Consider the following 24411-nt stretch of genomic DNA (forward strand, 5'->3'; position numbering starts at 1 on the left):
CTTGCTACATTGAAGTGATTCTTGTTAAATTTGTGCAACTGTTGTGTACTTAGTATGTTGTATTTAGTCTGTGTGGGGGTTTTTCCTATTTAATCTTATCCTTCCATATGTTGTACATGTAATGGTATGCTGATTTGTTTGTAGTTACTCTTTCTGGTTGTGTAATTACACTGTTTGCATGTGGTATTATCATCTGCACATTAAATCAATGTCGTTATACTGTGCACCTGTATACAGGTGTAAACCACGGAAGGTTGAATTTAATGAAATTGGGTTTTAAAAACCAAAATATAAAACTAGGGGGCACCCGGATTTGAACCGGGGACCTCTTGATCTGCAGTCAAATGCTCTACCACTGAGCTATACCCCCATCCACGTCTTGTCGATGCGAACTAGTCCTATATAAAATTGAACGTGTAACTATTTTGAAATATTTAGCAAAAATTTAAGACTGTTTCTATCGTTCCTTCCAGTTGTTTCTGTCGCTCATTTGGTTTGGCTAACTAGCTAATGATAATGAAGCCTTGTCTTAATAGAGAACAGTTGGCTAATGTTAACGGGTGGTTGCTTTGTTACTCGCCGTAACGCAGTTGAGCTTCGGATTTAGATATGTTTCCCAGTAAGAAAGAAAGTAAAGCTTTAGAATAATTGTGGCTACGCCTTTAACCACAGTCAAAGATGGTAAAGTATTCTCATATAGTATTTATGTGTGCCTTTTCGGATCTATTCTACAACACAGCTGCCATTCCAACGAATGACAATAGGGGGCGATCGAGTAACACCTTACTGCAGCACACGGCTTGCACGAGCCCAGGACCAGGGAACACAAATTATATTACAAAAGTCAAAATTGTGCATGCAGCGGTGGATGAAAAGGGCTGAAAACAGCTATGGGATTCAGTTCTGCAGGCAATTCTTTACTTCTACACTGGCAGTAATCTGCAGTGGTTACATCCTAAAGCATATTAAGTGCATGTTTTCATACTGATGATTTTATCCATAATATTGTCCAGATTAGTATACCAAAATCGTAGGACTGTGTCTCATCATGTAACAACGATTATAAGTTTAGTACAAAGAATTTAAGGGAATTTAAAGTTCACCTCACAGGCAGCAGAGGGGTCTGAAACTTAGAAACTGCTCCTTTAAACTCCACAGAAGGCTTGATGTGAGTGTGCAGAGGCACTGATGTGCATGCCACATTTCAATAAAAAGATTTTTTAAATTCTTACCCAAATTGATCGTCAGCATCTAATCTTATATTGTATAAGTGAGTAAAACTGACCACAGTGAGTACAGTACAGTGAGTAAAACTGACCACATTTTAATATGTTGACCTAAGTAACATTCTATATTTCATTTCCTACAGTAATAACAATTGCAGAGTTTAGAAAATCTTCAGTATTTTTCAAATTCATAACCAATCTTTTCTAAAATTCAGTGTGAGCAGTAAATCACAGTAAAAGATAAATCATAGTGAAAGGAAAGTTACATTATAGAATTTATTTCTTGCAAAAGACAGGATTATAAGAAAAAAAAAACATCAACACATATAATATCTAAAATTATATGAACACACTACACTAAGTCAAATCTGTGCATTGTAGGCCTAAATAACATACATTTCCCAGTCTACCCTATTCATCTACTTATTTTAGATGATTCATAATAACACCCTTTAATGTACATAAAATCCATCAATGCATTATTTAAGTATAGTTGTGGGCTGTTTCATGCGTTCATTATACCCCTTCACATTTTCTTACTCCATTTACTGTATTTCAAGACTGTCCCAATTAACCTGAACCATGCTATCATGCTGTCCTGTGTTTGATCATTTGAATTTGATTAGAAATAATTTAATTATAAACACATGCACATGACTAACTTTATGTTTATTTTGTTACAGTAGTAGCCTACATCTTATGTACTGTATAAATGCATAAAAAATAGGTATATAAATCATGTATTAGACATGACAATTTTATAATCTTATGGAAAAAAACTAGCCATAGCATGTCATTTTCCTACCCCAAGATTTTGGGCCAACTTCCTGTTTGATGATAACCACACCCTCTTCTGTGATGTCACCTGAATTAAATCAATTCTATCAAGGGCTTAGTATCATCATTTTTGACTATCACTTATCAGGGCAGAAAATAAATGTAGCTAAATTAAACTGTCCCAATTTACCTGGTGTCCCCATACACCTGACTTCACCTACCTAATTATGCAGGGTTTTTTCTTTCTTTCTTTCTTTTTTTTTATGAGCTCAGGCTTCTGCGCATTTCTGACTTCCTATCATTTCACCACGACCGGCTACATATAAAAAATGATTGTTTAGGACGACTGTTCATCCCACAGTTTATGATCAAGTTATTGTAGTTACTACATGTGGCTTACTACGTTAACATCCTGTTACGCACACGTTATTAGTTCACTTCTTGGCTTCTGCCCGTTTTACTCCTTATATGGTACTGGCAGCTCTTTCTGGCGGGTTTGTAAGCCCCGCCCATCCGTCATTAGTCCCACAAAGCGCGTGCACGAGGGGCGGTGCGTGCCCGCGCCTGAGCTCTAAGCGAGAGGGTTAATAGTTAAGCGCCGACAAAGTCGATTGTATTTAAGCATATTTAACATCGTTTCAGTGGTTTAACCGTTAAGTACCGGTCTCGCGGCGTGCTAAGGGCGCTGAAGACTTACAGAACTGTTTCTTCTATTAGAAAGGAAAGCCAAACAGAGGAACATGAATCCCTTGTGTAGCAGATGTAACAAGGTTGTCTATCCCACGGAAAAAGTAAACTGCCTAGACAAGGTGAGTAATGCTCCCGCTTTCTTATGTTATAAAGAAGATAATGTAGCTAAGTAGAATGTGTTTATTCCTCGTTCCTGTGTTGTTATTTGACACACAGCTGGTCCAGCTGGGCTGGGAATAAGCGTTTGTCTTAACCACACATTTGGAAGTTAACTGTGTAGTGTAATGTTGATAAAGTGTATCACATATTTGGGGTGTTTGGTGGTAAAAGTTCTCATGGAGCCGGTGACCATGTCGGTCTGAGTTTGGCTTCACTTTACTTGACTTAACTTGAGCAGGCGCTTCCTGTTGAAGCTCCCATTTCTGAATGTGAACCTCACAAAGGAGGCTCTGCACAATACCTCTGTCTTACAGCACTGTTTTATTTTGCATAGATCACATTCTGAAAAACAGATGAACACAACTGGTGGAACATATACACAATAACTATGTGCAATTACCTTTGTATGCCTTCTTCATCTTCAAGGCATCTTGTGTTGAAGAAAAATGTGGGCGTTGTCATTGGCAGCAGTAGGTTTGTGTGAGCTACTGTGGTGGGCCTCATCCAGGGGCAATCCAATCATATGGGATATAACCCACTTACATCAAAGCTACAGTTTGCTTGTCTACCAGATTTTCCAAACCAAATCTGCTCTGTTCATGTCTATAATTTTTAACATTCCAGTTTCTAACCACAAGACAACATTGCATTTCTCAGAATATAACCTATTCCACAATTAGAGCTTGCTAAATTCTGTAGTTCCCGCCTGAAGAGTTTCGGTGGCCTTGATAATAATAGTTGCAATAGTTTTTGATTTGTTGATAGCACATCCTTTTCATAGTGTGTTTGTTGCTTTTCAGTTTTGGTGTTTTTTGTGCAAAAGGTTGTGTGAAAGTCTTGTGGAGGTGTGCTGCATCTTCTCTGGAAGATCACGTAAGAGTGAGTCAGTGCTGGATGAGCTATGCGTGATAGACATTGTGTGAAAGGCCTGAGTGTTGCAGTACTGGGCTGAAGAGCAACTGCTCATGGGCAAATTTCTGCATGTCATCTCTTTGCAAGCCGCTGTTGCATTTGAATGTAGACAACAACAAAAAAAAAGAGGAAGTCAGGTTAGTCTTCTAGAGAAAAGTTACGTTAGGCAGCATGTAGGAAACATGCTGAAGTTGGACCAAGTAAGTACCAGAAGATCCCACCGCTAGCTAGTGCAGGTCTCAGAAAGACTATAAAATAACTGATAGATGAGTTGATTTGAACAATATTGCTCAGTGTTGTATTACTATGTGGTAATGCTATGGTAATAAATGTATGATAAGTAAATGACTGATAACTTGTTTGATGTCAATATAAGTCACAGGAATTCAGAGAAACCAGGGTATGTATGAATGTGGCAGGATGACAGGAGAATTCTGCACAAAAATGAGGATGCACTTTGTTCTAAAGTCAAATCAAGTAGTCATTGCGTCTTACTCTAGGGACTTCCCACATTCGTATGTTCCTGTCTGGGTGTGAGTGTATTTTTGGGCAGTGAATAATACCATACTCAGTGTCAATGTGAAAAACCTGGAGGAACATACAATGATCTCACAGACCAGGCTGATGTATGTTTCTTTATACTCCACTTTCTCTGCAGTGGCCTGGATTTAGGCAGCCCTACTTTACATACTGCTGCCTGGCTCATAATAATTGCTTTACCTTTATTTGGGTCTATTACAGGTCAAAATATTCTGCATGGTGATGCTTCTTTATCCTGAAGCATATTTTTATGGAACATGAAAGTTCAAAATAGATTTTTCGGTATTTTTGATGAAGTCAAAAGACATTTGAGATCAAAAGAAGTCAAAAGACATTTGAGATCAAAATAACGTTTAGCCAAAACTAGCAAATAACAATCACAGAAGTCAAAGGTCACACATTAGTAAAAAATAAAGAATATTGGTCACAAGTCACAGTTCAGAGGTCAGAATCTGTAGCAGGGATTAAAAACTTTGAACTATTAAGCTGGCACCTTAATGCTGCTATCACATGGTCACATGCTTATCTTAATGGGTTAATGTTTGTGTATCAAGGATAATCATAAATGTATTTACCATGTTTTGTGTTGATGCCAGATAGTCAGTATTCCAAATTTATGCTCTGTGTGTTCTGTCTTTCATGTGTTGCAGTATTGGCACAAAGGATGTTTCAGCTGCGAGGTCTGCAAAATGACTCTAAACATGAAGAACTACAAAGGCTTCGACAAGAAACCCTACTGCAGCCAGTAAGCTCTCAGCACTTTCACCCTCTTTTCCGTCCTTCGTTCTGCCTGTCCTCATGTCTCCTGAGGGTGTGTGCTCAATCTGTCTTTCCTCCCTGTAATGCTTTCTGGCAAGGATTGCACTTCTCTTTCATTTTTATCTCCTTTGTTTGAACGTTAGTACGACCCAGTATCTGTACTGGTGTGTGTGTGTATGTGTGTGTATGTGTGTGTGTGTGTTGACAGGTTACCTACAAAAATGCAAGAGCCTTAAGTTTCAGTGTTCTGAGCATCATTCTCACACTTAGGGGAGATGTGTGGGAGTTTGAACATTTGCCTATTTTGTCACTGGACAACAATCCAGAGCTTGTGGGTGTCATTAAGTCCTGTGAGCAAAGCAAATTTTGAGTAACATGCAAACATGCGCACATCTCATTTCAATATTACATCACTTCACTAAGTGATAAACATTAGGGCTTCTGTTTGGTTGGAGTTCAGTAATGTTCTCAGACTGCACAAACACTCCTACGGTGCCCCTAAGGGGACATGGCAATGGAAAAAAATATGAGATGGAAGGAAAATTTATATTTCAATGCTTTCGCATTCTCTCGCAAAACTTTGGCATTCTCTCACAACGATATTTGCGTTCTTTCACAAAAGCAGAAGTTTTGTGAACGAATGCAAAAGCATTGAAATAGAAATTTCTTCCCATCTCATATTTTTTTCCATCACCATGTCCCCTTAGGGGCTCCGTACACTCCTCATTGGATGGGTGTCAGTTTACTTTTGCATGTTCACGACTTTTTTTTTTTTTTATCCGTTAATCCACTGAGTTATATACAAACCCTTTATAATATGGTGTTTGACTACAGCAGACGAATGCTACTTTCACATGGAAGTGTTAAAATAGATAGTTTACAAGGTTCTTTCCACAGCTGCCAGTCTCACTTCTGCACTGACCTGCACAATGACCTTTTGTCTGTACTTGTGCCCAGGTACTTTTCCTTGGCTTTATGTGTATCATGCTACATTCAGCTCAGGAATATGCCATGGTTAGGAGGAAAGGACATATGTTAGTGTATCCAGCTGCAGTGGTACCATCATCACTAGTTTAGCCAGAACATTTATGATTATTGATCACTCACTACAGTGATACGTGAGCCATCTGAAAATGATACTTTTCTATTTTTCAACTAAAGCAGCAGTCAGACTAAATGTGAATAAAATTTGTTTGTCAGAAAAGCCAGTTCACTGACAGGGAAAGAATGTGCAATATGAGCGACACATTTGCGGTTACTTTTGCTCTGTGCCAAATTTACCTAGGACTTCTTTTGACCTGTGAATTTATGAAAACAAAAGGGTGAGTATTTTGCATTTCTGTGTCGATAAGCAGACGGTTTAATAATATAATAATAATGCACTGTAAAATGTGCTGTATTGCTATTCAATATTTTCTTTCAGTGGGTATCTTATATTTAAGAAAATTATTTTTTCTTGTGCAACTTTGTGCTCCTATTTGGGCAGACAAGTTATTTGATTTGTTTGTTTCCTTTTCTTTTTATGTCAGTAGTAAACTTGTAAATGCCAGGGAGTTTTTTAAGCATCGGGCCTGCTAGGATTTTCTTGTTAGCAATGTTGGCACCTCCACACCTTTATCGTTCTCTACACGGGAGAAATGAGACATTCTCTACCATAACACATCATCTCTTTGTTGAAGTGTTTGAACACTATTCACTGTTTGATCACTTCTCTGCCTTTTGGCTAAGATCAAGTGTAGTATCTGTTCTTATCAGTTTAATGTCTGTTGCGTCCCCTATCCGGGGACCATATATTAAATTGATTATTTGAACAGGGAGATGGAATAGAAGGTTGCTCAGTCCACTCCACGCATCAGCCCAGTATTGCAGTGCTTCTGGGAATGATGCACCCCCTTATGCGGCAGTGATGGCTCAGTGGTTAAGGATGTGGGTTACTGATCCGAAGGTTAGGGATTCAAGCCCCAGTACTGCCAAGCTGCCACTCCTGGGCCCTTGAGCAGGGCCTTAACCCTCTCTGCTCCAGGGGCGCCGTATCATGGCTAACCCTTCACTCTGACCCCAACTTCCTAACAAGCTGGGATATGCAGTGAAAAGAATTTCACTGTGCTGTAAGGAATATGTGACAAATAACGGCTTCTCTCTCTTTATTCTTCATAGCTTAAGCTTAAACCAGCAGACTGGAGCCTTAATACCTGTTTGGAGAAGAATCATCTTTGACTCAGAATCCTCCCTGAGTATGAGTCATGTGGCCTTTATTTGTTCACCATCTTAAAGAAAGAGACACACAGCATTCTTGATTTCAATCTGAAGAGCAGTAGGCTTTATTTAGACAGGTTTAATCTGACCTCATTTCCATCTGATCCAGTTTAGATTCAGGCTATTTCTTCATCTCAATATTTTGACACTATTTCTGTCAAAATAGTGTGGCGAGACAATGCACAGAGAGTTCATTATTTCTGAATCGGCCTGTCTGTTTGTCTGCACGTACAAGAGACCTTATGTGCAAGCTTGTATCCTCCTCCCTCTAGTTGCCTATGTGTCATCTCTCTAGAACCCAGCCTATTTGCCTTTGGCCTGAAACTGTTGCTCGGAGCAATGCAACATGGCAATGCTGCCCCTGAATGCAGTTTCCGCATCCCTGCTATTTGATTTAACCTGAGCTGAATGGTTTGTGAATAAGGGCTTTGTGCTTGTGTAGTTTGCTTACCAATCCAAATTTGCTTCCCCGAGGTGGTGGAAGTGGCCACGAGGTCAGACCAGGACAAGAACAGGAACATGTTCACACATGGACACAAACACAAAAACTATCAGCAAATAGAGAGTAAGAGTGGGTAATTTGATAAAAATACTATATCATGATACCTTCTACAATATACAAACTTTTAATTATGTACAGAAAAAATATTTAACACTGAAAAATATATATAAAAAATTCTACAATTTATTTTGGCATAATTTATCATAATATTAATATTATAACATCACTTTGCCTAGCCCAAATAGAGATTCTGGTTTTGGAATGACAGCATGTTAAATGTAAAGCAGCTACACAGCACTGTATTTTGAAGCAGTTTATAGCACTGAATGTTTGCAGAAATGACTGCATGCTCCCTTTCCTCTCTCGTGCAAATATGTGGGATTCATTTGGGAACCAAGACCAAACTCCTCCTCCCAGCTGGACACTGAGACAAGAATGCTACTAAATGCTGTCCAAACACTCAGTCACTCCCACCGGTCTGCACTGAGAGCTGGTGAAACTGAGTTTAAGGGAAGCAGTGTTGCTTTATGAGACTCTGATCACTTAAAATCTTTTTTTTTTTTGACCAGATATTTTTATAGCAAGCTGGGTTGAGTAAGCACTGACTTCAAATAAGCTTGACTGCATCAGAAGGCTTATGGTTTTCATCCTTTTTGTGTGTGGTGAATTTGAGTTCATCCTTAAGGGTCTGAACAGTGTTGGGGCATTATCACTATTATCTCCACTCTTTCTCCCAAATTCCAGTGGAGAAAGATGCATAGACTGCTGAGACTGACGTGTCCAAGCAGGTCTTCAGCTGCAGGCATAATGCAAAACACAAAAACACATTTTTATTCACTTTGCCTCTGCTCCCTTCATGTTGTCCTGTCAGTCCTCCTACTGTAGCCTTGTCTTTTTAGCTACATTTGTAGTAAACAGAGTGTAGTTCATTCAGACAAGTCACTTCTTCGTGTCTTTTTTTTTTTTTTTTCCAGGCACTACCCCAAGACGGGCTTCACCAGTGTGGCTGATACTCCAGAGAACATCCGGCTCAAGCAGCAGAGCAAGATGCAAAGCCAGGTAGGGTAACCTTGTTGCTCATCCTCCTCTTCCTCCCTTGCCCTTCCTGTTCCAGCCCATAATCCTTCATGTCTACTTTCTGACTGCCTCTTTGCTTCAATTCCAGTAAATCCAGTAGCATTGGCCATGCTAGTCTGGTCACAATAATTAGTTATATTTGAATAGTTACTCTCTGACACAGTGTTTAATCTGTTTTAAGTTCTTTCTTCTTTTCTGATACTTTCTGGCCATCCTCCCCTCTATGGCTCACCGATCAGCAGGTCCTGCTGTCATGACAATTGGATCCCCTTGGCAACAATCTACAACAGACGGACTCTCCATACCATCCAAAATACAGGCTATTGCCATTTCCCTTCCTCCTCTACCCCCCACTTACACACACACACCACCTGATGCCTGTAACAGGCAGTGACTGACCTTTCCAAATTAGTACAGTAAGGTATAGTGTATATATGAGCGGGTTAATAAAGAGAAAAATGTTGAACACTGTAGTGATTATAATCAGCAATGAACAACATGCGTAAGATCTATAAGTGACCCATGCATAGACGGTATTTTATCCAGTGATCTTCCTGTGAGGTCACACTCCCCATGTAGACGGTATAAGCACCATCTGCTCTTGTTCTGTGCCATATTCGTTCCGTTTGCCCTCCTTTCCCCCACCTTTTTCTCTCACCCACCCCACCCTTCTATTTCCTGTTTCCCAATGACCTTTCTCTGTTTCTTTGTCACTTGCCCTATCAAAAAGTGAATAGACATAGCGTAACATTTCCTTCTATTTAAAAAGAGCCCCTCCTTAACCTTAGCCTTATTTTATTTGCAGTTAATAGGGAGTGATTTCAGACCTGGAGACTCTGCAAAGACCAGGGTATTTTTAGGGGTTCTGAGCACCATCCTGTTATCTCAACTATATGGATTAAGGACAGTAATTAACACTGGCAATCCAGATTGGATTAAAAACCAGGTGCAATGTTTTAAGTAAGGAATAAAACACAACGGGGTGGTGGTAAAGGAAAATTATCCACAACTGCATGGTGTGTGTGGCCTGAAACAAAGCGGTGTTACAGTTGCCAACCCAAAGTGGATTATTTTCCTGTAACAGCACATCTCAGTGTGTTTTATTCGTCTTCTTACACAGCAATTTGCCAACAATTGTGAAACATATTTTTTAATGTGTTTATCATTACATCTGATGCTGTGGTGTCTAGTTAGTTCCTCAAGATAAGTTAGTTCCTGTTATATTTTTAATTATCACAGCTATAAACAGTTGTTCCCTCACCAGCCTCTTCCTTCTCTCTCTTGAATTTAATTAAGGCAAAAAGCGCTGTCCTGAAGATTTTTCAGAGTTTTTTAATAAACTTACTGATTACAAAAAAGCATTGACACTTCTGACTCCTTCCATAATCATCTCCTTACAGAAAGCTTCACATATCAACAATTATGCTTTTTTAAAATCTGCTTTGTTAGCCTTAGATTTTGCAGATATCGTACAAGTCCTTGTGAATGAATTGTTACAAGAAACAATAACATATTACAATGAGCATATTAATATAGACATCTGACCAAACAGACTGAAGAATTCAACAGTGCTAAGGAAGTTAACTGTGCAATTAGTTGGCCTTATTTCAAAAACATAAAACAGAAAGCTGACTAAAAGGCAGTCTGGTAAAGGAAACTCAGACAGACTTAGCTTCTTTTTTTTTTTTTTTGCATAGACATTCAGCAACGATGCAAGCCCTTAAAAGCACAAGAACACTCTGATGGTTGGTACTGTTGCAGTGGACGCATAACACTCATAGCAGTGGCGTTACTCATCATTTTTGGCATAGTTGTGTGGCAGAGGGGGTCTTTCATTTCTCTCTCTCTATTTAGGGGCTTTGTTTACAGGCTGTGGGAGTCCAGCAGGCCCTCTGGGGTCAGCACGCTTGGACGCTTTATGGGGAATTTCCGGGATGATGGAGAAGTAAAGAGAGGGGGATGGGGATGTTGATCTGTAGAACGTCAGCCTTGTGAGTGTATGTGTGTTACAATCCCCCTCTCCCTTTTTCAGACCAGTCAAGAATGTATGTGTGCAATGGGGTGTTTCAATTTGGCTCAGGCTGTGTGGTGAAGCATGGGCTGTTTGGTGACGTGCACCTTTGTCTGTAGCTGTACCTAAATGTTGGTTAGACATCCTCTATAATGCACTTCCTGCACTTTTTTTCTTTTCTGCACATGCCCACCTCAGCGAAGGCTAATCATTACACAGAAAGCCCACAGAAACCCAACAAGGCTACATGCTGTTATTAATAATTTATCTCTGAGCCACGATGAGGTACTTGTGGTTGGGGGCTAAAAAAACACACTTATCATCTTGCAGTGAAAATCACTATAAGAGCAGCAGTAGAACAACGCTCTGTTAAGAGAGTCTGGAGATTACCTACAGTTTATACAGCAGTAAACTACAGCCAGTCTGAAAGCGCCAGGTCTGATTTTACAGGCCTTCAGTAAAGTAAAGGCCACTGCAGACACTGTCACTTTTGTTTGCCATTACACTGCCTTTTGTAAGTAAAGTGTGAAAGGTGGAACTACAAAACATACAGACTCGATTGCTTCTGTATTTTATTTCTGTTTGGTTGGGGGCGGGGTGTTTCATCTTCTTTTCAGACTGTTTTGTGTTTTGGAGCGTGGGGTATCTTCAGCTCATATTTTAGAGCCTTTCTGCATGCAGGCCTACAATTTGGTGAACAAATGTATGGCTGCATCTGGCCATTAATTAATTCCCACATATTAGAAATACATGACAATTTTGACACTGTGGGGCTGTTTTTTTTAATGCAAAAATATGCAGCTTTTGTTTGAACAAATAAGAATTCTCTTTGAGTACTGAGGTTTCACTATAGGCCTAGATCAGATATAGTAACCCTAAATACCTCAAAGGCTGTAATTCAAGGCTGTGTTTGCATGTGTTTGTGCTTGCATGTATGCACATGAGTAATGTTTGTGGAGAATGAATTGAGGCATAGCAAAAGAAGGTGTGTATATGTCAGAGGCACATTTTTCACTGCAGAGACCATGATATTTCATGTAAACCACACATCATTATTCATAGTTTGACTTTTCAAAAGCTTGTCTGTTGTCTTTGTTTCTTGTTGGTCACTGAGCAACTTGAACTGAACTACCAGCTGGATAGGGGAGTTCATGTATGCACTAGGTGTGCAATGCCATGTATTAACTGTAAAATGAATAATTCTGTCTGTTTCTTCTCTGTCTTATGTCCCATATAGGTGCTCTATAAAGAGGAATTTGAGAAGAACAAAGGGAAAGGCTTCAGTGTGGTGGCTGACACACCAGAGATGCAGAGAATCAAGAAAACACAGGACCAGATCAGCAACGTAAGCTGCCAAACTGGCAAGGAACTATAATATCACCTTATATGCAGAAGAAGGATTTTCACACAATTGAGGAATATTTCATATAACATGTCACTTAAGGTTTGGAACACATGTTGAGGCACATTTCACTCTGTTTCAGACTCCTCCCTTCCCTCCCTGCCCTGAGCTCCACTTCCTTTCCTTCCCATCTGTCTACAAGTTGTTTCCCCGTGTTTTTTGTCTGTTCTGTATGAGACTCAAAATTCTTTCAAATGTACTCATTCTTCTGTACTCTTTCTCTCTAATTTTTTGTCATTATCTACTGCTACCTGCCTTTCTCTCTTACACCACCTTCATGATCTTATGTCATGGCTTGTTTCCAGGCAACATTAAGATCACACGGCCAGTGTTGAAGTGTCATTTCCTCTGCCTGTGTCCGTTTTCAACTCTTCTTAGAATAGCCCAACACAGTGGAATACACTGACATCTTGTGTTTGAAGTTCATAGTTGTAACACAGCACTGTGTGTGTGTGTGTGTTTGTGTGTGGATGTTTGTCATGTGTCATGCATCAGATCAAGTATCATGAGGACTTTGAAAAGACCCGAATGGGAGGTGAGGCTCAGCCCCCTGAGAGCAACGCTAATAGAGGTACCAATCAGTACATGGCTGCAGTTCTTCCTTTTATTTTTCTCATTTCTCTTATCAGAATGATTGTACATCCTGAACATTAGTCTAATACCTGTGCACAATTTCTTTCTTTTTCAATGCATAGCCTACCAGCCTACCAGCCCAACCAGCCCTCAGAACTACAACTATGACCCCCAGCCTGCTCGCTCTGCTGCAGCTCCACCACCTTCTACTGGCGGGGTGAGGAATTGCACCACATCAAGTTCAATTCTCCATGTTAACACACTAAAACAGGGGTGAACGTTCTTATCCCCGAAGGGCCAGTGTAGGTGCAGGTTTTCATTCCAGTCAAGGAGGAACCACACCTGATTCCACCAGTTTAATCAGTTGATCTTGGCTTTCAATAGACTCAGGTGTGGCCGAGTCTTTCAAGATAAGATTGCACTAAAATATCTCTGCGAAAAATGTTTTTATATGGTTAACTGCTCTTCCGTGACTTTGATTATATATTCATTTATTCAGTTTCAGTATCTGCTTTATCTTGGTTAGGGTTACAATAGATCCAGAGCCCATCCTAGGAACACTACCATCTCACACCCAGTGGTCACAAGGCACCATGCATACACACATTCACACACTCATTCACAGACTATAATATATTTTCAGCTCAGGAACCTGTGCCTTTGATTATATAGATTGGGTCAAATTTTGTTAACAGAGCATTACATTTAATTTTTTCCAATTAAAATAGATTTGAGTACTAATGTAAAAACAAACAAAAAAAAATAGATGGAAGCATTACATTCAAGCTCAGCTTGTAATGCCGAGAAATATTCTCAAAAGAACTGCCTAAACCTGTTTGATATGCAAATTACTAGAAGCCAAAGAACTTGCATACTAAGCTAGTTAGGTAACTTGGCTAATGCTAGGGAAGGACAAAATCATGGCTATTATGTATAATTTGAGGTTTTGGCTACTGTTAAATAAACAGACGCTGATGGCTAGCTATTTGGGGTGGGAGGAGGGTATGCAGTGTTTCTAATTTCCATATTATGGATATTGCTATGCGTTTTTTATTCTAGATAGGTTTTCTTTAATGGTTTAATATGACACATTCAGGAGCACTTTAAAATGGAACATAAGTAAAGGTAAGTGTTAAAATGCAACTGAAATTCAGCTAAACCAGTGCCTGTGTGTGTGCAGAAGCGCTACAGAGCAATCTACGACTACGCAGCAGCTGATGAGGACGAGGTTTCATTTGCCGATGGAGACGTGATCGTGGACGTGCAGCAGATAGATGAGGGATGGATGTTCGGCCGTGTGGAGCGCACGGGCCAGCAGGGCATGCTACCCGCCAACTACGTGGAGGCTATATGAGTGAGCGTGGCTGAGCGGAGGAGAAGGATGCAGGTGGAAGGATGTACATTGGAACGACCCTGGTGCCATCTCCATTTATGTTTTTTTTTTTCTCCTTCCAAGTTAATTTCACTATTGGTTTAACATGGTCTTAATTAAATGCGAGAGAAACTTGATCAGGCATCTAAGCTTTAGCTTTTTTTTTTTTTTTTTAGACACAATGCTAATACGCTTAGAAGAAAAACACTGCTCCTATCAGCTGAATGAGCATTATTATTTTTTATCTTTTTAAATTTTATTTACTTCTCCTTTTCCCATGTGGGCAGTGTTTGTTGGTTTTGTGCATTGCTTTGCCCTGTGCTCAAAATTATGGCTCAGATTGTATTCTACCTTCAGCTTCAAAGACACTGGCGAAATGTTGAGATGAGATATCAAGTTGCCTGTAAGGATTATTTGTATTCTAGAAATCAAAGCTGCAGTGGCTGCTGGGAAATGCAGTTTCAGTCAGTTGAATGGTCAGATGAGTGACCAGCACTCATTGCTCAATCATTGTCTTAATCACAAGCTTGTTATGTCAAGTGCTGCAGTTGGGTGGTTGAAGCCCTTTGGAGTTCTTTTTATGCACTTTGAGGGAAAAATACCAAAAAATGTAATGGTTTTATATAAAAAAAAAATTAGATATGGTACAGTAATTTCTTAAATATTTCATCAGGAAAGAAGAAAACTCCAGGTTTTATTGGTATATATTGGCATAAATGTGACATATCATTCCATTGTTATTTTGTAAGAAAGCATTCCAATTCATGAATATATTCAATAATAAACTTATGATTAAACCAGTTAAAGAAGGTGTGTATGCTTTCTAGAGTTCTAGAGTACACTAAAATGATCAATATCGAGCCCTAAAATGTCTATTCCTCTGAAAGTATCCTTTAAAGTTTGTCTGTTAGAACCCTGTAACAGAAGAAGGTTCCAAAAAGAAACCCCTTTAGGATGCTAAAAATCCTTTCCAATCCAAACCACCCTTTCTATATTCTGGTTGGCTCTTCACATGTAGAACTTTATACCCATTGATTTGTTTATATACTTTTTTTATTTAAATTAGTGTTAATGTTCAAATTATGTTGTATAAATCAACCCCATCAAGTTTTCTGATTAAAAAGCATAAAGAATCTATATCCTTATAAAAATCTGAACAAAAATATTTAAAGATTCAGTAGTTTAAATTAATCCACATCTCTACATTTCAATAATAATTATAAGTTTTTGAAGGCACTTCTAATAAGAATATACAATATTAATATCTAATAGCCTGTTGTTTAACAAAAATTGCCAGTAAATCAATAAATATATGTTCAAGTCCTTCTGAAACAAAGGAATGTTAGTGGAGCAGAAATGCTCACATGATGGAGCCAATGTAATAAGCTTGTCCATGAGCTCATGTATAACCACTCTGCTCCTGCATGCTCCTGAAGTAAGACATCCTCTTGTGAAGGGTCTCCCGAACTCTGGGTGGTAAAGACGACGCCTTCTCCCGTAAAACAGATCCATGTTTGCCTATGCAGTCCTCACATAATCTATGACAAGGAAAGTCAGAATATTAAGACCTAAGACTTCCCAAAGAAGCCTTCTCAGGTTCTTAAAACATGCTTCATCCTACTGCATACAGGGTCAAGACATTAAAATGCTGCAGGTACGTATGCCTTCTTTTTTAATCTATAGTTTTTCATGTATACACGTCAGTCAAAAAGAAAGGTTTAGATTGGATTTTTTTAAGGATCCAGGGTAATCTGAGTGTTGCTTTGTTGGAGACCACTGATAAAACCTACCGGGTGAGTGAATAAGGTTGGCTCTGAAACACCAGCACATCTCCACAGTGACTCTGTGAAGGAGATCTGAGCACTGTAACCTAAGTAAAGAAATCAGTTTCAGTTACTGAGTACTGGATCAGATGACCAATGGTTAAATTAAAGCTTAGTTCATCTATAGTGTAAAGCACAGGACTATTTACTGAACAACTAAGAGTAGAACTGACTTACTGGGTCTCAAGACCCAGTCTCAGGAGTTTTATCTGTTGCTCAATGCAGTGCTTTCTGCTGCTGAATTTGCAAAACTAAATTCTTCTTTTAGGTGACAAAAGTGCCAGAGTCAGCAGAATGTAATTGCTGACTCTAGGACATATCAAATGATATTGGTCATCGTCCAAACTGATGGTCAGAATTTGTTATCATCTGCAGCACCTTTTTCATAATCCAAACAAAATGCTGAGAGCAAAACCAGAAAAGTTTAGACAGAAGTACAGGTAGGACTATAACAGTAGAAAAAACAAGGAACCAAAAGAACACAACACAACAAGGGAAACTGAAATCTGGAACCACAGGTAAACACAGCTGACTTGCAGGAAGTAAATAGTCAAGGCCTCTCAATAATTTGGTGGCTGACTATTGGAGACTGCACTTCTCACTGTGCTTTGAGCTGCTGACTGATTTTTTTACTGCACCATCTTTCATCCTGCTTGATTTCCATATCAATGCATTCTCACTCCTTTTCACCCTGCACTAAATCTGTCCCTTGTGATTCAGTCTCTGTGAATGATTGCCTATGATCTAGTCTCTCTTTCATCTGAAATGGGATCTAGTACTATTTCTTTTTAGCAATTCCTGGTACTTTTTTTCCAGAAAAATATACATACCGAATCCATGACTAAGATGTAGTCTCGGCTTCCTCCATAAACCACCACATCGTTGTCCTTCCCCTGTACTGCTGAGTGCCACAACCTGAGGACAGATTCAGTCATTCGACAAATTAAAATCCATGGTCAGATCACTGCAACCCAGTTTTTAATGTTATACTGAAACTCCTTGGGGGTCCCACAAGGGGGCATTGTCAGACCAAAAGCTGATTTGACACTGCAGCTGTTCATATATCTACATTTTATAGTTAATATGTTTTGTAGCAAATCACAATTTTGATATAAAAATAGGGGATTATAAAAATTATTTACAGTTTAATAATCCTCACTGTCAGTTGTACATGTAGATCATAGGTTATCATAGGTTAATAAGCAGACCTCACTTATAGTGCTTACCAAAACAAAGAGATGACATTAGAGGCATGAGTTTTAATCTAGTTTAATACAAATGTAGAAATCTGCATATAAAATGATTAGATATGACTTTCTGATGTGTGCACTACACAAGCATTTCTTATATTTCCTTAAACAATATACTATTTGGACCTAGCCAACCCAAATTTTATTTTGGGGCACAGTTAGTCGGCTCAAGCTACACTTACAGAGTCTCAACGCCCCAAGATCACTCAAACTACAGAAACACTGCTGATAGCCCATGTATGTTCTATCTCTCATACCTGGGTTTATCTTTGTGAGGATGCGGCCTCTCTCTCCATTCTCTTGTTACAGTGTTAAATTCCCAGCCATCACCTAAACAGGAGTGAATTACAGCATTACAAAAAATATTATGGTGTCACACATAAGGATTTTAGCCTTTGGCCTTTGAACTTACAAAGAACCTGCCCACATATGCTTAGGCCACCGAAGAGGAACAGCGTGTTGTGTGAGGTGGGGGTGAGTGTGTGCAGAGAGCGGCCCATCGGGAGGGGAGGGGCCAAAGGCTCACTGAGGACATAAACAAAGACACACATTGCATGTTTCACAACATAATTCTAGGGTCCTACTGCCCAGCTTCAAGCCTCTCCTATCCCCTAAGGATGAGGTGTGTTTGGAGCAGGGCAGTTGGTCCACAGTTGAGAAGCCATGAAACAGAGTAAAATAATTTATGATAGCAGTAAAAATGTCACATTAAATGTCACACTGCATGTCAAATAGTGTGACAGCTCAAACAAAGTGTTGTTAATAATACATCAGTTAATGTGCCAACCTACACTGTAAGAAGAATCATGAAACTGTTGAGGGGAAAAAAAAAACCTTTTTTGCAAGTTAATGTGTGTTCGCATATCTTGACATATTAATGTGTTGTTAAAAATTTACATGTTCTTTTAGCAGATTCTGTATTCAAAGCACTTTACAAATGAATCACAATAGAATGTAAGCATAAAGCTGAGAAGTCCTTACAGACTTTTTCTCTTTTTTTCAACCGAATGGAGGTAATAGCAAAGATTATGTAGGTTAAACAATTACTATTAGACAAATAGCCAAAGAAAGGGTCAAAATCCTCCAAAATGTAGAAAAAAACTACAGATACTACAGCTAACACTGAAACAGAGCAATCTTAAAAGCCTTCTCAAATGCCGCTACTGATGCTAAGACTAACAGATTTCTCCTTTTTTTCTATAGTTGCTACTCTAATTCATAGCTCATATAAACAGAAATTCAATAGTAAGTCATAGAAATTCTAGGCAGTGTCACACTGACATGTCATAATACACTATTAATATGGCATGATATATTTTCATAACATATTCATGAACTTATTATGACTTAACTGTTTAAAAGAGAGAGATGTGATTCTAGAAATATGTTATGGTTCACTGTTTTAACAAAAAATCTGAGATTTTTCTTATATAAATGTTGCAAACAGTAAAAAACCCATGTGAATTTAACATGTGACTCATTAACTGCACCATTCATTTTAGTGTCTGCAAGGCAAAGGTGTATGCAAATAGTAACTGACTTGCATACTGACATTTGTGTTCCTGCTACCGAGTCATAAGTAATATCACTCATATAACAGAAGTGTATTTCTAGAGCTCTTCACTTTTGAACTATGCACAGTAGTGAAGAAGAGCATGATAGTTTGGGTCTTTTCTTGTAGTATTTATCTTGACGAAAAACACTTCGTGTTGCCTAATACTCATTTATATGCTAACGTCTACGTTTACATTTTATCCAAAGCCCCTTACATCTGAGAACATTAAGGACTTTGTTCAATGGCTTGCAACTTTGTTGGTGCTAGGACTTGCCCTAATCAGTAGCTCAAAGACTACTGACCACTACTGTAATCAACAATTATTTATTAATCCAAAGCCACATACTAGTGAAGCAGAATCCAGACCAGGCTGTTATAGGAGCTGACTGCTGTCAAGCACTTCGTTTTCACTAAATACATGTAAGATAATGAAACAAAGGATGGCAATTAAACAGAAGGGTAGTGTAAGTGCTAGTATAATCTTACAAGCCAGAGAAGACTAATAACTTAACTTGGGATAGACATGGGATATAAAATATCTTATATTTTATAATGATTTATTTGTACACCTTTCTGTCCACAACCTTCAGGATCCTGAAAGCTGCAATCAGATTGGCTCTCTGCACCAGTTTCCGGCCAGAAAACAAACTTGTGAACACTGGGACAGAATTAGCATTTTCAGAGCAAGCTGAATACACTGGTCTGTTCAAAGAATCAAGTTTTTAAAAGTTATTAAAGTTTTGTGTCAAGCACATAGCCGTGAATAAATAAGGTCATTTTGTGTGTTTGCAGATAGGCAATGGGAAAATGTATGTGGTTGGTCATCTGCAATGTGAGTAAAATTGCCTCCATCTGTGAAAGTCAGTTTTTGGCTATGTTTATTGACATAACATTAAGCTACAAAACTATAGATCTAGCTTGCAAGAAGAGATTTTAGATTTATCTACATGTATTCTTTAGCTGATTTACATTATGACATATGTTAATAATCTATAAAGAATTGCTCGTTGTAACAAAAGATTATTTCCACTCACAGAACACTTTATTCGGATCACCCGAATGCCTACTTATTCATGCAATTATCTAATCAGCCAATCATTTGGCAGCAGTGCAATGCATAAAATCATGCAGATGCGGGCCAGAAGCTTCGAGTAATCTTCACATCAACCATTAGAATGGGGGAAAGAATGTGATCTCAGTGATTTTGACTGTAGCATGATTGTTGATGCCAGATGGCTGGTTTGAGTATTTCTATAACTGCTGATCTACTGGGATTTTCACGGACAACAGTCTCTAGAGTTTACTCAGAATGGTGCAATAAAGAAAAAACATCCAGTGAGTGCCAGTTCTGTGGACTGAAATGCCTTATTGATGACAGAGGTCAATGGAGAATGGCCAGACTGGTTTGAGCCAACAGTAACTCAGACCACCAGATAACCACTCTGTACAATTGTGGTGAGCAGAAAAGCAGCTCAGAATGCACAACACATCAAACCTTGAGGCGGATGAGCTACAACAGCAGAAGACCACGTTGGGTTCCACTTCTGTCAGGCAAGAACAGAAAGCTGAGGCTGCAGTGGGCACAAGCTCACCAAAACTGGACAGGTGAAGATTGGAAAAACGTAGCCTGGTCTGATGAATCTCAATTTCTGTTGACGCTCACAGATGGAAGAGTCAGAATTTGGTGCCAACAGCATGAATCCATGGACCCAACCTGCCTTGTGTCAACAGTACAGGCTGGTGGAGGTGGTGTAATGGTGTGGGGAATGTTTTCTTGGCACACTTTGGGCCTGTTAATACCAATCAATCATTGCTTGAATGACACAGCCTATTTGAGTATTATTGCTGACCATGAGCATCCCTTCATGGTCACAATTTACCCATTTTCTAATGGCTACTTCCAGCATGATAATGCACCATGTCACCAAGCCAAAATCAAAAACCTCAAAGGAATATTTCCAACATCTTGTGGAATCCATGCCATGAATAACTGAGGCTGTTTGGCAAGGCCCTACTCAGTATTAGTATAGTGTTCCTAATAAAGTGCTCAGTGAGTGTATATTACAATTATGTTGAAAATTTTTATTTCACTATTAAATGACTACTCCAGTTTTTTTCAACCAAGTCTTTATCTACAGCATCTGTAGCCTTTGAGTTTCATCATGGTTTATCCAAGTTTTGAGCATTTGAGCAATCCAGTAAAAGAACCTGTGTTTACTTAGACTTTTCCAAAGGATTTGTTGTGCTATTAATACACAATCCAGTGGAAACTGAGGCTTCAGTGTCACTAATGGGTCACTAATGCTGTTTACTTTGAGATAGCACTGTTAGTCACTTGCTTTATTCATTAGCAAACATTTTTTTTAATAATTACAAAAAAATCTCAGACTGAGAAAGTGATGGTGGAACATTTGAATAGATTTCAGAGCCTTATCCCTGTAAACTTGAATACAGTGTTAAAAGGTTGCAACAGATGGATAACAACATAAGACAGGCAGATGTGACCTGCTGAGGCATTCAGAAGTTGCAGCAGCCATGTTGTGAACAGAAGAAGACTTGTGATATAGATGTGCTCCAGCCAGTTTGCTGATAACTTGAATGATATTGATTTAACTTCTGTTTAGATTTATGCTGTTAACTATATCTATTTTGTTTGTAGTTCCAAAAAATCCAGAGAGATTAGATTGAAAATGCTGGAGTATTCCTGGGCCACCACCATAAATACCGGGGAAAGGTAGACAGTACTCACATTTGTGTCCACGTCCACGTGACCAGGTCTAAACAGTGGATGTCTATAGTCTGTGTTTCCTGAATGAAGATGAGCTTTTTTGTAACTAGTACTCATGATGAAATGTATTGCCTTTAGCCAACATATACAATCCGTACTGGCATGTCTCTATCAAATTAGTCAGTGTAAAACATTATTTAAAAAAATGAAAAGTCTAAAATTAATGATAAGTTGATTTGAGGTAAAGGATTACCTCGTATTACAATCCACTTACCAAACCACCACAGATGTAGCCCTTGGTGCCAAGAGTGGCACTAGCATGGGAAGCCCTTGGTTCAGGTGGCCGGCCCTGCCATAGACAGACAATAACGGAAAAATAAATAATCACCTATTTATACAAATGTAATATACTGCAGTCTTGTTTTGGGCTCTCCAGTAGTACTGTACTTGCTGTCATAGGGCCCTTTACCTGGGTTTGGGGTTCAGTCCATGTGGCTGAGTCGGGTTCGAAGATATGAACCTCATTATTCCAACCCCAAAAGCGGAAAAACACACGGCCATTCGTCACCTATGTAGAAAGTGAGGTGTCTTAGACAACTAGAGGTACATCAGTTACTGGAACCACTGTGTTCATCCTTACCCATGATGTCTCATCCACTGTGAAACTTTTGTAGTTGTTGATCTCTCGAACTGTTTTCCATCCATATCCACCAAAATAGATGAGCCTAGACAAATATAACAGAGATACCATTATATATTCTATAGTCTATATATTCAAAACAGAATACAGTAGCTGTATTTATGAGTGACTGCTATGCATTTGATTCTTCCTACAGTCATGAATGGATAAATGTCTTTTTCTCTGTAGTTGACTTGCTGTCAGGAGAGGGTCACTACTTCCTGTTGTTATTTGGGATTGTGTCTCACAGATGATTATGAAACTGAAACCACAAGCTAGATGGGTAGAATGTTATTTAGCTTTGCTTTTTAATTAATTGTGTCTGTGTATTTGTTTTTAACAAACCCAGTAACAATGAAATTTCCATGTCATGTAAGATGACCACATCCCCATACGCTTGTGAGTGCATGTTTGCATGCAAATCCCGAGTGAAGTATGACTTTGCCTGGAGCCCTTGCACCACCTGTCCTTGTAGACCCAGCAGGAGTGTCTGTCTCTGGGTGAGGGAGGGGTTCCCACACAGGTACTCAATTTCCTCCAGGTGTATTTTCCATCTTGCAAGTCTACACAATACATCTACCAAGATAGCAAAATGGTTATACATTAAAAAAAGGCAAACAAAACTAAAATGATCTTCATAAAAATGATCTTCATGTAGTGGGTGTGTTCATCTTTCTGTGTAACCATGCAAGCATGTGTGTGGTTCCTACGTGGTTATGGAATCTCAGTGAGTTTTGTAACAACTTGCTAAGCCTGCTTTAATTACTATCATTTCTTTCTTACATTCCATGGCTGCTTTTACTTGGGTTGAAATTAATGCATGAAGCATATCATGTAATGCACAATAGTTTATTGTGCATTTTCTTTTATGCATCTGGCCTTGACAAACATGTCAGGCCACTTCTATGATAATGGGATGTCTCTCTCAGCTGTGTTCCTCTAGGGCTAGGCTGACGCCACCCCCGGCAAAAAGCTTACCTGGTTGGTGTAGTCATCGCTGTCTCTGCCTCCAAAAACATAAAGTATACCACTGAGAATTGAGCCACAAGTCTGAGAAAGCAGAGGAGGCAACTCTCCACCCATAACCATGCGAGCCCTTGTGCGCGCACACACACACACACACACACAGTGACAAAGAGAGAGAGAGTCTTCAGGGAAAATTGTTGTTTGTCTATGTTGTTATTGCCTCTGGTGACATAGTTCACACAGTTTACTACCTCTTTTTTATGGTATCAAGGTGTCATACAAAAGAACATAACTACAGGCAAGTCAAAGGCTTATGTGGGAGGTTTTCAACTTAAAATATGTTATGAAGCAATTAAAGACATATTTTAAAGAGGACTGATTATTCCAGTGGGAATTTAAAGACCACATCTGAGTGCATTTAGTATAAGACTTGTGTCTCAGGAATGTCTATGGGCTGAGTCATGAGATAGGATTTCAAGCTGCTGAAAAACCTGAAAGGTGTGTTGTGTGTCTCACCAGACTCCACTTTCCAGATCGTAGAGCCAGATCTCATCACTGGGGAGCACAACTTCTTCTCCATCCACATACTGCAAACAGCAAACCGGGGGAAACTTACATACAGTGTTTACGAGAAGACAAATCCAAATAACATACTAAGAAAAAAAAAAAAACTTTTGTCCGAACAGATGGGATTACTATAATGGCAAACTACTTGTGGATCTATTTCGCATCCCCCTCTAACGTTTACTGCGGACGGATATAAAATAAAAAGCCCAGTTGTGATGCGCCTCACCTGTAAACCGCCCCAGACGTGGAGCACATTTCCCAGCAGCAGCGCTACATGATCGCTCCGCGCAGGAGCCGCCATCAGCCGCGACCCACAGCCCGGTAACTCGGTAACAATCTCCATGGAGGATGAGCTACTGTAAAGTCAGCACACCAGGAAGAGGAATTAGGCGCAGGCTGTCTCACAAACCGCATACTACCTTATAAACGCTATGTCAACACAGCACGCCACCTCTGGTCGGTGTTTACTGTAGGCAGGATGGGTTGCAATCAGGAAAACACAGCTGAGTACACAATAAATTTAAGAATAAACACCAACCGTCTGAGTAAAGAAATAAACACACTGGATGGGAAACTCCTTTTCCTTC

General features: G+C 39.2%; 2 protein-coding genes and 2 non-coding genes across 4 annotated transcripts; 2 read left to right on the forward strand and 2 right to left on the reverse strand.

The window, feature by feature from the left end:
• Positions 1–298: 298 nt before the first annotated feature.
• On the reverse strand, positions 299–370 carry trnac-gca (transfer RNA cysteine (anticodon GCA)). Its single transcript has one exon. It is a non-coding gene; the product is annotated as a tRNA-Cys (tRNA).
• Positions 371–2537: 2167 nt separating this feature from the next.
• Positions 2538–15065, forward strand: LOC113527304 (LIM and SH3 domain protein 1). The gene is made up of 7 exons (XM_026914963.3): positions 2538–2812; positions 4955–5049; positions 8796–8880; positions 12147–12254; positions 12807–12882; positions 13007–13101; positions 14065–15065. The coding sequence occupies exons 1-7, from the start codon at positions 2744–2746 to the stop codon at positions 14236–14238; spliced, it is 702 nt and encodes a 233-aa protein (XP_026770764.1). The 5' UTR covers positions 2538–2743; the 3' UTR covers positions 14239–15065.
• Positions 6767–6957, forward strand: LOC113527805 (U2 spliceosomal RNA). Its single transcript, XR_003402888.1, has one exon. It is a non-coding gene; the product is annotated as a U2 spliceosomal RNA (small nuclear RNA).
• Positions 15066–15291: 226 nt separating the features above from the next.
• Positions 15292–24172, reverse strand: LOC113527303 (kelch domain-containing protein 1). The gene is made up of 13 exons (XM_026914962.3): positions 24051–24172; positions 23774–23844; positions 23270–23387; positions 22755–22867; positions 22253–22337; positions 22082–22180; positions 21887–21961; positions 21634–21692; positions 17742–17854; positions 17587–17659; positions 16910–16994; positions 16047–16126; positions 15292–15794 (listed from the first exon to the last, which is right to left on the reverse strand). Exons 1-13 carry the CDS (start codon positions 24165–24167, stop codon positions 15656–15658), a joined length of 1227 nt encoding a protein of 408 aa, XP_026770763.3. The 5' UTR covers positions 24168–24172; the 3' UTR covers positions 15292–15655.
• Positions 24173–24411: the final 239 nt, after the last annotated feature.

This window comes from Pangasianodon hypophthalmus, chromosome 12, assembly GCF_027358585.1.
Source record: "Pangasianodon hypophthalmus isolate fPanHyp1 chromosome 12, fPanHyp1.pri, whole genome shotgun sequence".
In the NCBI taxonomy this organism is placed as follows: Eukaryota; Metazoa; Chordata; class Actinopteri; order Siluriformes; family Pangasiidae; genus Pangasianodon; species Pangasianodon hypophthalmus.